Below are 16,044 nucleotides of genomic sequence, written 5' to 3'. Positions count from 1 at the left end.
TTCAAGGTTCTTATCATGCATTGAGCAGTCTATTTCACCACAGGGAATTCTGAAGCTGTCAATATATTTTTGGCTAAGCATGCCCCCAAATTTTTCATTTAAGTCATGGTCCCATATTTGAATAAAAGATAATGTAATTTTTTATGTCTACATGTTTTAAAATATAGATAAAGTGTTAGAAATGAGTATTACTTGATGTCTATAAAATTCTATTTCTATTTTGGGAGCAACATTAAAAAAAACTATTTGTTATAGCTTCCTCAAAAAAATTAAACTTTCCTCAGATGATCTGGATCTTTCATTTGAAACAAATACTTTAAATTCTTATTTGTCAAAACAAATACATTAAAAAATCCCAAAGAAACAAAAGCCTCTATAGAAGCATATGGCTCAAAAATTACACAAATGGGAAAAATTAAAACTCAGTTGCCTCAAAAAGAAACTGACTTTTGTCTTTGATTTTTCAAATATAAATTGTCAGAATTTTTCTAGGAATTATACAGAAAGATAAAAATTGGAATAATTCTATTAAAGAAAAAAATGCAAACCTCTATAAATAAATAATATAACATCTAATACTAAAAATGAAGGTCTAATGATTTATTGTCAAAGAAAATGGATTAGTTTAAAATAAAAATGACAGATGAAAGATCAGAAAAACTTGGATGATACAGTAAAGCAACAAAAATGTTTGAGTTTTCATACACAGGATTAAAAAGTGTGTGTGTGGGGGGAGATCAATAGCTACCTGAATGAAGACTGAACTCACAAATATCAAATGGGGAAAAAATGTGTGAGCAGAATGATAAGAACATGGCTATGAGTTGCAACGGCAGAACACAGGCTAATTATATGGAAACTAGAGGCTCAGTGCAGGAATTTGTGCACCAGTGGGGTCCATTGGCCTGGCCTGCGGGATTGGGCCAAAACTGGCTCTCTGACATCCTTTGAGGGGGTCCCAGATTGTGAGATAACACAGGACAGGCTGAGAAACCCCACCAGTGCACAATCGAGGCCAGGGAGGGACACAGGAGGTTGGCCAGTCACTGAGGGACCACGGGAGTGCTCCAGGGTGTGTCCAGCCTGTCTCAGTCACAATTGGCCAGACCCCAGCAGCAAGCTAACCTATGGTCAGAGTGTCTTCCCCCTGGTGGTCAGTGCACGTCATAGCAACTGGTCGACCAGTCAACTGTCTCCCCCCTGGTGGCCAGTGCATGTTATAGCAAGTGGTGGAGAGGCCTTAGCATATCATTAGCATATTACACTTTGATTGGTTGAATAGCCGATCAGATGACCAGACACTTAGCATATTAGGTTTTTATTATATAGGTTAATAGAAGGTCCCAATTTTCTTTTCTAAGTATAAGAAATAAAAAGAAAGGCCAGCACCTATTGCTTATGAAAGAATACCACTGCATAGAATTAGAGGACACACATTTGGGCAATAACCCACATCACCAAATAGATAACATTCCCATATTTAACAGACTATGAGTTTCAGGAAGCCTGAAGCTGTTTCATCCATCACTGTAATTAGCAGTGCGGTCTGTTCTTAGTGACTTCTTAATAGACATTAGTTTAATTATTGAATACTAGAGAACTAGTGCACAAAATCTGTGCACCTGGGGGGTCCCTCTGCCTGCCCTGTGCCCTCTCACAGTCCAGGAGCCCTCGGGGGATATCCGACTGATGGCTTAGGCTCACTCCTCATGGGGAGTGGGCCTAAGCCAGCAGTTGGACATCCTTAGAGCTGTCATAGAGGCAGGAGAGGCTCCTGCTACTGCCACTGCGCTCACCAGCCAAGTGCCCACGTCCTGTGTTGAGCATCTGCCCCCTGGTTGTCAGTGTGCATCACAGTGACAGGTCATTCGCCATTCGGTAGATCTGCATATTAGCCTTTTATTACATAGGATACTTTAAATATGAGTACTTCCAGAAATAAATGACTCAGAAATGCTATGCTTGCCTTGGGAAATATATTTTTCCCACTCATGTATATTATTTGCTGATCCCAAACTAATTTACTAAACCAATGTGGGACTTAACCACTGCAACTTTGAGAAAAATTAATTCCCGTTGACTATGGTTCTAGAACCTAGAAACATCCATTCTCTGCTGCTTGGACTTCAAATACCTGTTTTAATGAAGGCAATAAGCATAAGATAGTAATTACTACTTGTTGAATATTATAGATTAGTTGAATATTATAGATTCTATAAAATATAGAATATTTTATATACATGTAAACTACTATAATCCTCATCACAATACTATAAAATAATGAAAAATTTCCCTACTATACTAATGAGAAAACAAGACTGAAAAATTACATATCTAGATAAAAGTCCTTTTTTTTTTTTCCTCAGTGGCAGAAACAGAGCATATCAAGGCCTTTACTAGTCAAATGTCTACTCTTTCTAGAATTTAATCTCTTGTTTTAAAAAATACTCTCCATTATTTCAAAACTCTGGGCACATTTTTAACTGTCAATAGATATTTTTAAATATTTTAAACAAAATCCTATCTAATAATAGAGAAACATGGTAATTGGTGTACGACCGCTACCCTTCCCATTGGCTAATCAGGGCAATATGCAAATTAACTGCCAGCCAAGATGGTGGCCGGCAGCCAGGCAGCTTGAAACTAACATGAGGCTTGCTTGCTTCAGTGACGGAGGACTCCAACGTTCACCGCCTGCCGCTGCAGGCCTCTGAGCTGCAACTCTAAGCAACTATGTAACAAATATAGAAGCTAAACAAAATCCCAGAAACCTGCTTTAGTCCGCCAGGATTCAGCCAGCAGGATCACAACATTGTAAGCAAAGGCCAGAAACCTACTTTCAGCAGCGGAGGCCTAAGAGCTGGAGCCAAGCCTCAAAGCTAAAGATGGCCCAGAATAAAAAAGAAAAAAAGGAGCGGTTGGGAGCTTCAGTCACCCCCAGCCTGAAAACAGCCCTCAGCCCCTCACCCAGACTGGCCAGGCACCCCAGTGGGGACCCCCACCCTGAAGGGTGTGTGACCAGCTGCAAACAGCCATCATCCCCTCACCCAGGCTGGCCAGGCACCCCAGTGGGGACCCCCACCCTGAAGGATATGTGACCAGCTGCAAACAGCCATCATCCCCTCACCCAGGCTGGCCAGGCACCGCAGTGGGGACCCCCACCCTGATCCAGGACACCCTTCAGGGCAAACCAGCCGGCACCCACCTGTGCACTAGGCCTCTACCCTATATAGTAAAAGGGTAATATGCCTCCCAGCACTGGGATCAGCAGAGCCGCGAGGCCTCCCGGCACCTGGATCAGCGCGACAGGGGGCAGAGCATAAACCCCCTGATCGCCCTGTGGCTCTGTGTGTGACAGGGGGCGAGGCCACAACCCCCCCTCCCGGCCCTGCTCTGTTCGTGACAGGGGAAGGCGCCCCAACCCCCTGATCAGCCCTGCTCTGTGCCTGATAGCGGGGAGCTCCCCAACCCCCTGATCGCCCTGCAGTTCTGTGTGTGACAGGGTGTGGTGCCCCAACCCCCTGATCGGCCCTACTCTGTGTGTGACAGGGGAAGGCGCCCCAACCCCCTGATCAGCCCTGCTCTGTGCCTGATAGTGGGGAGCTCCCCAACCCCCTGATTGCCCTGCAGCTCTGTGTGTGACAGGGGAAGGCGCCCCAACCCCCCACTCCATGGGCCCTGCTCTGTGTGTGACGGGGTAGAGCCATAACCTCCCCATCGGCCCTGCCCTGAGTGTGATAGTGGTGGCGCCCCCACACCCTGATCGGCCCTGCTCTGTGCGTGACAGGGGGCAGTGCTCCAACCCCCTGATCGGCCCTGCTCTTTGCGTGACAGGGGGTGGCGCCGCAACCTCCCCATCGACCCTGCCTTGAGTGTGACAGGGGGCGGTGCCCCAACCCCCCAATCGGCCCTACCTTGAGTGTGACTGAGGGTGGCATCACAACCTCCCGATCGCCCTGCTCTGTGCATGACAGGGGGTGGCACCCCCACTCCCCAATCGGCCCTGCTCTGAGCCCGACCAGGGGCTGCACCTAGGGATTGGGCCTGCCCTCTGCCACCCAGGAGCAGGCCTAAGCCAGCAGGTCGTTATCTCCTGAGGGGTCCCAGACTGCGAGAGGGCACAGGCCATGCTGAGGAACCCCCCTCCCCCCCCCAGTGCACAAATTTTTGTGCACCGGGCCTCTAGTATAATATAATCATTGATAGCTATAACTTTCACATTATTTTTACAAATTACAATTTTATCTATTTAGAACCAATTTTCACGTTTTGAGTACCTTTTTTGTGCTAGGCATTATATAAGCAATTTTTTAAAACATCATTTCACTTAATCTCCCTAACATTTACAATCTCCTGAAATAGGTAAAAATATTCAATTTTTACATATGAAACAACACTCTCAGGTAATACGTGGCAGGAAGACGAACTCACAGGTCTTATGCCCCTAAATACAAATCACGTGTCCTTTGCACTACCATGCTGGTTACTACTAAAACAATGTCATCATTTTATCACACAAATGGACTTTTCAGAACAAGGTTAGGGTACATGAGAGGGCAGCTGAATCTTGGTCTGATTGTTGATAAAACAGTCAGCATTTTTCCAGGGAGAAATGAAGCAGCAGCAGGTGACCTGGGCACTTGTAATTCTTCCTTGTGGCCAGACATCGCTGGGGTATTGCTGGCAGTCTTTGAGGTGATAATATAACCCTATCACCAAAGGATTCATGCTTTACTTGCTTATTTATTTGAAAAGCATACACAAAATATTTTCCTCGTTGCTATCAAATATAGCAGTTCACATAAAGAGACCAGATCACTTTAAATGAAAACAAGATGTTTTACCTAAACTACGCTGCTCAAAAATACGGCAATGTTTTAGCACAGGCTTTATCTTTCTCCACTACTCTTGCATTATTTTTGAGCAACTTATCAAACCATAAAAGGCCTGATTCTAAAAATGAATTCCTAATTCATGGCCTGGATCGTGACAGTTTGATATTCAAACAGTCAATTTGAATTATTTTTCTTTGGCATACATCAGTTTCTCATTAACACTCTTCCTCCTGTGATGCAGGGAGTTACACTAAAACTCCTCTGCTTTGGAAGTATATGTAAGGGGGAAAAAGACGGCTGTTTACTAGGTTCTCTTGATCAAAAATAAATAAACTGCAGATTTTAGCTTTAAAAAAGTAAAGTTTGATCTAGTATTGAAAAATCTCACAATAGAAAAGAGTTTCATTTTCCAATTTGCAGCTTATTAATAAGTTTAATGACTATAAGGGAATGAACAGAGCATGACACTGAGTTATTTATGTGTTTAGGTCTTCAATTCAAAAACGCAGTTTCCATTTTTCTTCGTTTTTCATTATTTTTACTTGGCTTTTATCAATAACCAAATCTATTATTAATGTAGCATCATACCTGTGAATATCAAATCTCAGCTTTTATACATGCATAAGTATGTGGTCAGTACATATACACAGGATAAATGGCATTTTCTGTTTTCTAATGCCTTTTGAGATGGTTCCAGAGGCCCAAGCATGGGAATACATAAACATAGTGAACATTTTTCTGCCAGCCCCCTTACAACAGTTTAATAAATAATTTTTTTACAAAGTTTACTTTTTCTAACACACTTTTCTAGGTCTTCGGATTGTTTGTTTTGCCTTTAACCTTTGATTAGAAGTCACTACTTCTTTGGAGGACTTTTGGTATAATTTTCATATAAAAAACATCTGGCTAAACCTCCCCCTCTTTCCCCTTTCCCACTATTGCCTTTAATTGCTCATCCAATTCCCTGTTTCAGTATCATGCTTTGATCCTGAATCACTGATCCAGATTTAAAGTAGGAGTATATTATGTTCTGACTATACAAGCTGCTGCTATTTTTTCCATTAGCTATTTTCTTTATCGTGTTGCAGTAGAAGGCAGACTTATTCCCAAGAATAAAATGTAGAAGATCCTTTTACCCTTCACTGCTATTTTACATAATTGCAATTCCTTTTGCTTTGTCAGAGACAACAGTTCACTTATTAGCCCTTTTGCTTACTGTACTGTCAAATATTTGCTTTAGATGGCACCAGTTGACTATGACATCTATATCGCTAACATCCAAGCCTTCCCAGATCATTATCTCACCTGTCAGATCAAAATAAATGTCAATAATTTACATTATACACTTCAATGATTTGTGCTATCCCTGAAACTTATATAGAGTCCAAGATCTTTACTTTTAACTATAAAGTTATCAAATCATCCTAGGAAATATAACACCTTCTGAACATTTTTTCTAATTTATCTAAAATCATCCTAATACAACCTTAAATTGTCTATGACTGACTCCTTAAATCTTAAAATGTTAATTCTTCCAATCAAATAGCTTGACCTGTGTGTGTGTGTGTATGTGTGTGTATATCCAGATTTAGCTGCCTTGATAACACTATAATTTATGTGTAACTTTTACACGCACCTTGATCAGTTTGCTCTGAGATGTGTATATCAAATGCCATTCTTAATACAAACAACATTATGACTTTTAGACTGTTTAACCTGGGAAGAGCATATTCATTTTACACTGTCTTCCAACTGTTCTTATTTAGTAAACAGTGTTGGGAGCAATGGAACGAAGGGGACTCTGAGGCCACATCAAAGCCAAGTGGCAGTAAGTGTCATGCAGATGTCTATTGAAGGAGGGATGCAGAAACGGCGTATGTGCCAGGTATTTTCATTCTAGAATCCTGAGAGCACAGGATTCAGTTTCACTTTTTATAGAATATTCTTTAGCCCAGCATCAGGTAGCTAGCTGCCTTTTACCAATATTAGCAGATGGTGTTGATGAAATTCATCTTGCCTATGAATGAACACAAAAGCCCTTGCTCCATACCCTCTAGGTTGATGTGGCATTCATTTTTCTTAATTAAACTATCATTGTTAGGAAGCATCAAAAGAACTCCCTGAAAGACAAGAGTTTCATCAAGGACAGACTCTATGTAAACTCTAGGGAAAGCAATAAGTATATCATTACAGGGTTATCAGCCCCCTGTGAGATTATAAAATAAAGAATCTGCATATTATCAAATGGCAAGGAACAGAGGAGGGAAGCCATGGACTGAACAGTCTCCCATCTCTTCTTTCCTAATGAATGACAACTACACAAAATCAAAATACACTATTCCTCTATTGTTTCAGTTTTCATTTTTTAGAATGATTAATGGGCAATAAGTTGCTCCTTAAAAAATTAGATCATGTGCTTTATTAAGTGTGACTTTATATACTCTACCATTAGCCAGTGAATATTAGTAACACTGAGAACTATTTAGAGGTTAAAAAGGAAAATTATGGCTTCATTGAAAATGTTGTTCTATCTAGTTTGTGTTTTTAGCAAGACCTCTCTGAGAGCTTCTCTTAAAACGTTGTCCCTAACCGAATTTCATTCCACTCAACTGAGAGAATCTATGATTTTCCTTATCAAGGTGCCTAACACACTACACATTCTGATATTAAAGCAATTATCATATATTAATTATATGATTACATTATGATCAGCCACACTAGAATTCTGTTTTTAAAGGCAAAACTTGTTTCTGCATCATGTTTTGACCCTTGGTACAAGAAATAATGCTTTGCACATCATAGGTCCTTAATAAATATATTTCAATGAGTAAATGTATTCATTTACTGCTAAGGAGAAGAAAATGCAAATTTGACAGACTGAAGTTGAAGTGGCAGAATTTTCAAAAACAGTAGAGCCATTTTTATTTTATTTATTTTAGATTTTTTTTTAACCATAGAGGTTAGAATGGAGTCAAAGGGTCAAAGGAAGTAATTCTGAAGATACTTGAGGTTGATGAGCTGGGAAGCTGAACATATACTATGGCAAAATCAAACAAAATATCAAAAATAACTAAAACTGAAATGTTTTAGGATTAGGATATAAGAATAATTGATTTATGTAGTTTTTGTTGACATAATTCCTTTCTCTCAGAAGGAGACGGTAACAAGTGCTAAAGAAAATTAGAAAGATAGAGTGAGCATAAATAAGAACTTGGTTATGTTCCTGGCCCTTTACATATGCTATCATATTAAACTCTAACAGTACTGTGATTTTAGTATTTCTATCTTTTCATCTTATTACAGCTAAGGAAATAGTATCCAAAATAATAATAATTTTTGCTCAAAGGCCCTAGTCAATATGTGACAGAATTAGTATTTAGACTCATCTTTCTTATTAAACTGAGATAGAGAAAAAGCCCCACAACAGAATTTAATTTTCAGATAGTATTGAAACTACTCCATTGAAACATCTTACTAGTACAAATGTTTCATGGTTTTAACTATCTTAAGTCCTTTTGATAAAGGGAGTTTTACACTTGTAAAAACTTGAATATACGTCTTTTGGCTGATTCATATATATACAGCAGCATTTCCTCTCATAATAAAATTCTTTTGAAGAGAGATGCAAATGCTTTGGGTGAAGCGCCAAAGTAGTAGCAAGCTCAGGCTTTGAAACCAGACAGAATGGGTTCAAATCTGACATCGCCATCATACCCCATTTACGTTGGCAGACATTTCTCCCTTGGACTCTAACTGTTCTGCACATCTTTGTACCAGACTGCCTTTTCAGAGATGCTTGTATAGCAAATAGATGCAAAGAAAAAAAAAATAGTGTCTTCCACCAGACGGAAGGGCAAGTTACCTTACAAGCTTGAGAGACAGAGGTAAGGTCTATCTCTAGAGCAGTGGTTCTCAACCTTCTGGCCCTTTAAATACAGTTCCTCATGTTGTGACCCAACCATAAAATTATTTTCGTTGCTACTTCATAACTGTAATGCTGCTACTGTTATGAATCGTAATGTAAATATCTGATATGCAGGATGGTCTTAGGCGACCCCTGTGAAAGGGTCGTTCGACCGCCAAAGGGGTCGCAACCCACAGGTTGAGAACCGTTGCTCTAGAGCAAAGGGCAGATGTGCCCATTGTAAAAGATTCAATTTTCCTAAGTTCATGATTCCTCTCCTATAGTGCCACTAACTACATATGAAAACATCTCACATTCTTCCTATCCTTCTATGAGACTCTGGCTTGCAGAGCTGACACAAGTGGCAATACATTAGGTCCTAACACCTCTGTGCATAATGAACTCCCCTTTGTTTCTGACCCAACTGTCTTGTCCCTTCTATGACCATCAGGTAACTGTGGAAGACAAACTTGTGAACTTGCAAGTTAAGTAAAAGCTCATACTCTTCATAGCTTTTGACATTTACTGAGCAACCTTGAACCTCGGTTTCATATTGTTGTGAAATTGAAAAGTGATGATGCTTATAATATCTTAGTACACTCTAAGTGCACAAATAAATGGTAGCTAAGCGTAGTCACAGAAATAGCACCAGCAGCAGAAACAGCAGTAGTAACAGTGTAATAGCAGCAGTGGTAGTATTGCTATTAGCAGCAGCATTAAAGGAAGCTAACATTGAAAGAATGTCATACATGTCAGATATTTTACTAAGAGGCGGGTATAGGTATCTCATTTAATCCTCACAATAAATGAACAGGTGGCGGTTGTTGTTTTCTCTCACTGGTCAAAAGAGATAAATCTGAGATAAAGCTCACGGAGTTGATGATTTGCCTGATATAGCTCACATGGTAAAGGTCAGAGCTGGGATAAGAAGTTAGCTGTGTCTTATTTCCAAGGGTTTCTCTTGCATGCATTTGTGGTGACATGTTTAAGAGTAAACTACAAAGTAATTTAGATGAGCAGTTGGACATTCTTACATCCCATCTGTAGAGGAGTTACAGATGCTTGTCAAAGCTAAATGAGATACTCATTTTTTTATTAGGAAATATGAAGCCCAGAGAGAAAACAGTGCTGTGCCCAGTATTTCTGTGGACACAATTCATCCATGAATTCAGCTAATGATGAACTTGTTCTATCCTCTAGTCTCTGTACTTTGAACCTTTGTCCATACTATATAATAAAAAGCTAATATGCAAATTTTTCCCCTCGAGAGTTCGACTGCTTCCTATTACATTCAGTGACCACCAGGGGGAGGCTCAGAATGAAGGAAGGCCCTAGCTGGCAGCCAGCAGCTGGGGAACGAAAGCCCTGATCAGCCCTGATGGCCAGCCAGGCCTAGGGACCCTACCTGTGCACGAATTTCGTGCATCGGGCCTCTAGTATTACTATATTATAGTGTTTTCCCCATAATACAAATAATGTTCATCAGTATTGATAAGAAACTATACAGCATTCTTAATTTCATAATTTCCTATGCTAAGTTATCTACCAGAAATCTTTAAAAGATTCACAAATCCAGTCAATATTTCAAAATTAAAAAAAAACATGACTTTGACAGTCTAATTATATTTCTGAACATCATGAGCTCCAGATTTTTCTAATATAAATATGAAGACACATACACACAATGTATGTAGAAATATATATATAAATATAAATGTATTTACTATCTCATTTTTAAAATAGTCTTTCCTTAGCAAGCATTTTTTCTTAACTTGTCATCTAGTATATATGTATATATAATTTTAAGCTTCAAATATTATAAAAGAAACAGTTGCCAAATGTCAATCATGTTTTGCAAATATAATCTCTGACTACAACTCTTACTTTCAAAATGATTTTATTGTGTCAAATATTCAACCAGCATAAAAATTAACATTCTGTTTCTCCTTACCTCTACAGATGGGCACAGGAAAGTCCCATGAGGCTGTATTAACTGTATTGGCCATACACGTGAGCTGAGGGTGGCCATCCAGGATATACCCAGTCACACAGCCATAGCGGATCTTGTCCCCAACGTCAAATCTTGTACCGTATAATACACCTTTGGGTGGGACTCCTGGGTTTCCACAAGAGCTACTCTGTAATTCTGTAGAAGACAGGGAAAGGAGAGTTTACAGCTATTTTAATACATATTTAAATGTTTTAGATTTGTAAAAATGTAGATCAAGATGTACCCTATGCTTTTAAGAGGAGTCACACAAAAAGTATTCCATTTGAATAAAGGGAACAGAGAAAATTGGGAAGGGAACCAGATTTTATTGAACAAATGTCATTTTTTTGAGCTAAAAAATTTAGATATTTTATATTGCTTAGTCTTTGCTTAGTCTTTGCAGTAATGCTAAAATCAGCATTACTCATATTGTACATATAACTAAAGCAAATTAACACCATTTACTTCACTTCTTTAAAGTTACATTTTACTAACATGGTAATAAACAAGTCAGGTAACATTAATATCTCTCCTTACTGATACTTGTACTTAAGCCTGAATCATGAGCATTCATCTGAAAAAAAATACACATATGGATGGAAATTTTTTTTCACTTGAAAATATAGTGCAGTAAAAATGAACACATCTTTGAAGTTAGAGATTGGGCTAGAATTCCAGCTCTATTATTTGTTTAACCTGGAAATATAATAAGAATTGTAATAAGTATATAAAGTTGTGAAGTTTTAATTAGATGAATATGCAAAATATCCGGAAAATGCCCAATATATCAGAATAATTTTCCTATTATATTTTATTAGTTGATGATTAAAAATATGAGTATACAAATATGAAATATTTAAAGTAATATTCACTTCAAACAAAAATACAACTTCACTTTCAAGTAATGGAAAGAAATTTATAGAAATACAAATTTATAGAATTTAATGAAGTTAGAGAATTTTTGCCTTATGTTATTTTCTAAATTTTCTAATTTATAAAATTATATTACTTTTATTCTATAAGTAATAATCAATAGGAATAAAAAAGTAATGTATCAATGCACTAAAAAGTATGCCAGTTTGAGTAAAGCCTAAAGCCTAGTTAATAGTTTTTTGCAAATGTTAAGTTCCTACCAGAAACTTTGTTTGGATAATCATGTTATGATTAGGTAAGTAATTAATATTAGGGAAACTGGATAAAAAATTTATAAAAATTCTGTACTGTTTTCATAAATTATCTGAAAATATGTAATTAATGCAAAATAAAAAGCTAATCAAGACATTGCAAGGCAAAAATGAAGTACCTTTACATTTTTCTTTAATATTCATCCCATTTGTGCAGTTAGTAAATTCTGTGCATTATCATTTTATTTTAAACAAAATATTTATAAGCCACTATAATATTGAAAATATTAATAACAATATTAAATAAACATCAAAATTAATTTTTTTTTCATAATATGAAGTTGCAACTTTACAAAAGCAATGGTCATATATGGATAAGAAATGTATACAGAACTAAACTTTTGTATTTTTACCCACACTAGGCTTTTAGTTCCTTTAGGAATGTTTATTTTTTAGACTCAAACCTAGAAAAGAATATAACTAATATCAATTAAATATCAATGTTTTTATAAATAATGGGCAATTTTCTTATGCTTCCTTAGCATGTAATGATAATCATAAATATTTTAAATACTGGTAACCAAGTTTAATCATCTCTAATATTCTACCTTACTATTTTTTCCAGGCATATGCTAAAAGTTAATTTTCAGTGAAATTTAAAACATATTTCTTTTCTGTGAATTTTAGCAATTCTTTACAAAATAAATTTGAAATTAATAGTTAATTTTGAAACAATTATTTTTTTGGCAAATTCATTTGATTAAAAAATGAGATGTTTTCTGCAGGAAATGGTGAAGTTATAATCAGTTTTGATACCTGACTAACAATTCAATCCCTTGAACATAGTATTAACAAAGAAAATACTTTTAATGAAAATACCATTTGTGGCCTTAGAATCCATAAAGTTCTTTCCTTCTCACCCCCTAAATAATAATTCAGGTCAGTACTTCAATTATCAAAAAGTTAGATATTTAGGAGGAAAAGCAGATTCCAAATCACTTCAGAGGAAGTAATTAGGTGGAGAAATAAAAGGATAGAGAGGAAAGCTCTAAATAGTTGTTATACTCATATTTAACTTTGACTTAAATGAACAAATAAACATTATCCACAACAAAGTATCCAAAAGCAAAAATAAAACACAAATGAATTAAGTCAATAAATGAATAGTAACACTGGTTGAAATCTTAGAAGGCAGCTATGCTCACCACTATACCACCAACGCAACTGGTTGAAATCTTAATGAATTGCCCTAATCTGCCTGTGGCTGAATTATTTCAAAACCAATAGACAGATAAGAATATTCAGGCTGTTTTGAAAGAAACTAAAATAAATAAATAACTCAAAAAACATATCTGGTTCTCACCTTCAGGTACTTACTGCTTTTGATTGCCCTTATTTTTGACCTTCATAAGAACAACTAACATCATCCTCTGTAAACTGAGTAACCCATGAAGACAGTTATTAAGATGTTCCACACTCAAGATTAATAGATTCCAATTCCATATCCATTGTTCATGGATTCTATTTTTAGTATTCTTCCAACCCTTTAATTTGGAATTGCTCTCTAAGCTCTCTATGTTCATTTCAACATGCAGTGCCAAGAAGGATGTGGTATAAACTGAAGGAATTATATAATCCACCATCAAAAAATGTTTTATTCTGATTGAATATTCACACTAGTCTTGATCTTTAAAAAAAGTGCTGATTATCTGAATTTTTAAATGAAATTAACTTTTTTATTAAAAAGAGTTTTGGAATAGCTAAGTTAGACTAACTTTTAGGCCATGTCTCTACCAGCTAGCAAGAGTTTGAATTTCAGCCCAGTCCGTGTGGCTCAGTAGGTAGAGCACTGTCCCTTGCACCAAGAGGTTGCCAGGTTCAATTCCCGGTCAGAGTACATGCCTACGTTGCTGGCTTCAACCCTAGTAGCGGGTGTGCAGGAGGCAGCCGATTGATGTTTCCCTCTCTCTCCCTTCTTCTCTTAAAAAAAAAAAAATCAATAAAATCATATTTTTCATAGGAGTTTGAATTTCATGTCAGAAAGAAAATGACAGATACTATACGCTTTGGCTTATATGTTGAATCTAAAAACAACATAGAAACAGACTCACAGATACAGAGAACAGACGGACAGTTGTCTTTCAGAGGGGAGGGGAGGTTGGGGAGGCTGAGTAAAAATGGTGAAGGGATTAAGCAATACAAATTGGTAGTTACAGAACAGTCACAGAGATGTAGGTTGCAGCATAGGGAATATAGTCTATAATGTCATGATGACTAGGTATGGCCCAGGTGGGTACTTGAAGCCGCTGGGGGACCACTCTGTAAAAGTACGTAATTTTCTAACCACTCTGCTATACATCTGCAACTAATGCAGAATAATAATGAATCTAAACTAACTGAAAAATTAAATAACAGTTTGAATTTCAGGAGAAAAGGAAGACATACTCTACCATACTCAGTAAAGCAGATTATAAACCAATCATTAATATGCACGTTATTGGCCTACCCAGTTTTCTCAGTGGTTAGAGCAACAGTCCATGGACTGAAGGGTTGAGGGCTATATTCCCGTCAAGGGCACATACTTCATTTGTGGGCTCAAATACCTGGCCCCCGTTGGGGTGTGTGTGGGAGGCAACCAATCAATGTGTCTGTATCATTTTCTCTCTCTCTCTCTCTCTCTCTCTCTCTCTCTCTCTCTCTCTCTCTCCTCTCCCTCCCTCCCTCCCTCCCTCCCTCCCTCCCTCTTCTCCCTTCCTTCTATTCTCTCTAAAAGTCAACAGAGAAAATAATCTCCAGTGAGGATTAACATAAAACAACAACAAAAAAAACATGTTATTTACAATAAGTAGTGATTTTAACTATTCTAAAATCATTATTAAGGGAAATAGAAATTTAAGATTTCTCCTAGAATCCATCAGATGTACATGCAAGATAACCACATTGTGCTTGCCATTTCAATTCATTTCTAAAGCAAATAATTACATCTAAAAGCAGAATTGTCAAATAGACTATTTTCTTCTTTCATCAAAGATGTTTCTAATATATTGATCAAAGGTTTAGGTGATAGGATCTGACAAATTATTATCTGATATTCATTCCTTAAGCAAGGATTAAAGTGGGGTTGAGTGTGATTGGGGGAGGGGGAGTACCTAAAGTTTCACCATACTGTTGCTGAGCATTGGATCTATTTATTTTTTTCTATTTCTTCTTTTTTATTTATTTCTTATTAAGGTATTACATATTTGTCCTTTATTTTTTAATGCAATAATAAATATATAAAAGAATCTCCCCATGTACTGCAGCCTTATTTGAAGTAATTCTTGGAATCTATCTCATGAGATAAAGTTTATAGATAAAAGAGAAATACTTAGACAGTTTAGTGAATTGAGAAGATTACTGGAAAACATGTCTGAAGATTTTACATTCAAAACACTTCTCTGAAAATGGCAGAGACCCTCTATGTAAGCTTACTTCTCTATCCATAGCATATGACTGAGTAAATTAAAACTCATTTGGGTGTGTGTTTTATGAAGTAGATGTGTATTTTATATAATCTGTCTTCTCATAGATATTGCAATTATCAGCAAGACATTCTGGCAACATAAACTATTCTAAAGTGTAAAATATTGTTGATGCATCAAAAAAATTACTTGTAAAGACCCAAGAAAAACAACAAATCCAATTGTGTTATATAGAGATTATAGTTGAGTGACACTTGTCAATATTAGTTAAACAGAAATATAATTATTGTACTTGGTAAGTGATAGGACTAATTTATTCATTAGAAGCTCTTGAGGGTTACTATTAACATTGCTCTGCGATGTGCACAAGTTAAAAAAAATCATCTTCTTTGCTTTCTAAGAGTTTACAATTTAAGAAAGTTAACAGTCTTAATTTAACTGTTGAGGTCAGCTCTGAGCTATACTGTTTTGGCACATAGACATTCATATTCCCAATTACATTTCATAAAATACCCAACAACATATATGATTCCCCCACTGTATAAAAAGGAAATCTTGAGTAATCAGGTAGATTAAGTAACTTTCTCAAGGCCACCCAACAATAAATGGTAGACCTGTGGCTCAAGCTTAGATGTTTCCAAGTTTAAAGTCTCAGATCATTTTATAATTGCATATTGTTACCCATGAAAAACAGATGTTCTTTTTACAAATGATTATTTAGCAGCTATCA

The 16,044-nt window shown here is 36.9% G+C and overlaps 1 protein-coding gene across 2 annotated transcripts in view; it reads right to left on the bottom strand.

Annotated features, from left to right (window-relative positions):
- Window positions 1-16,044, bottom strand: part of CSMD3 (CUB and Sushi multiple domains 3) — an 886,927-nt gene that overhangs the window by 683,121 nt on the left and 187,762 nt on the right. For both annotated transcript variants that reach the window (XM_059671887.1, XM_059671888.1), the window contains exon 4: window positions 10,691-10,885. In XM_059671887.1, coding sequence (XP_059527870.1) covers window positions 10,691-10,885 — 195 coding nt within the window. The remainder of the gene's footprint in view (window positions 1-10,690; window positions 10,886-16,044) is intronic.

The sequence above is a fragment of the Myotis daubentonii genome, chromosome 17, assembly GCF_963259705.1.
Source record: "Myotis daubentonii chromosome 17, mMyoDau2.1, whole genome shotgun sequence".
NCBI lineage: Eukaryota > Metazoa > Chordata > Mammalia > Chiroptera > Vespertilionidae > Myotis > Myotis daubentonii.
Note: the sequence above shows the minus strand (reverse complement) of the source record. Positions and strands in the feature narration are given on the sequence as shown.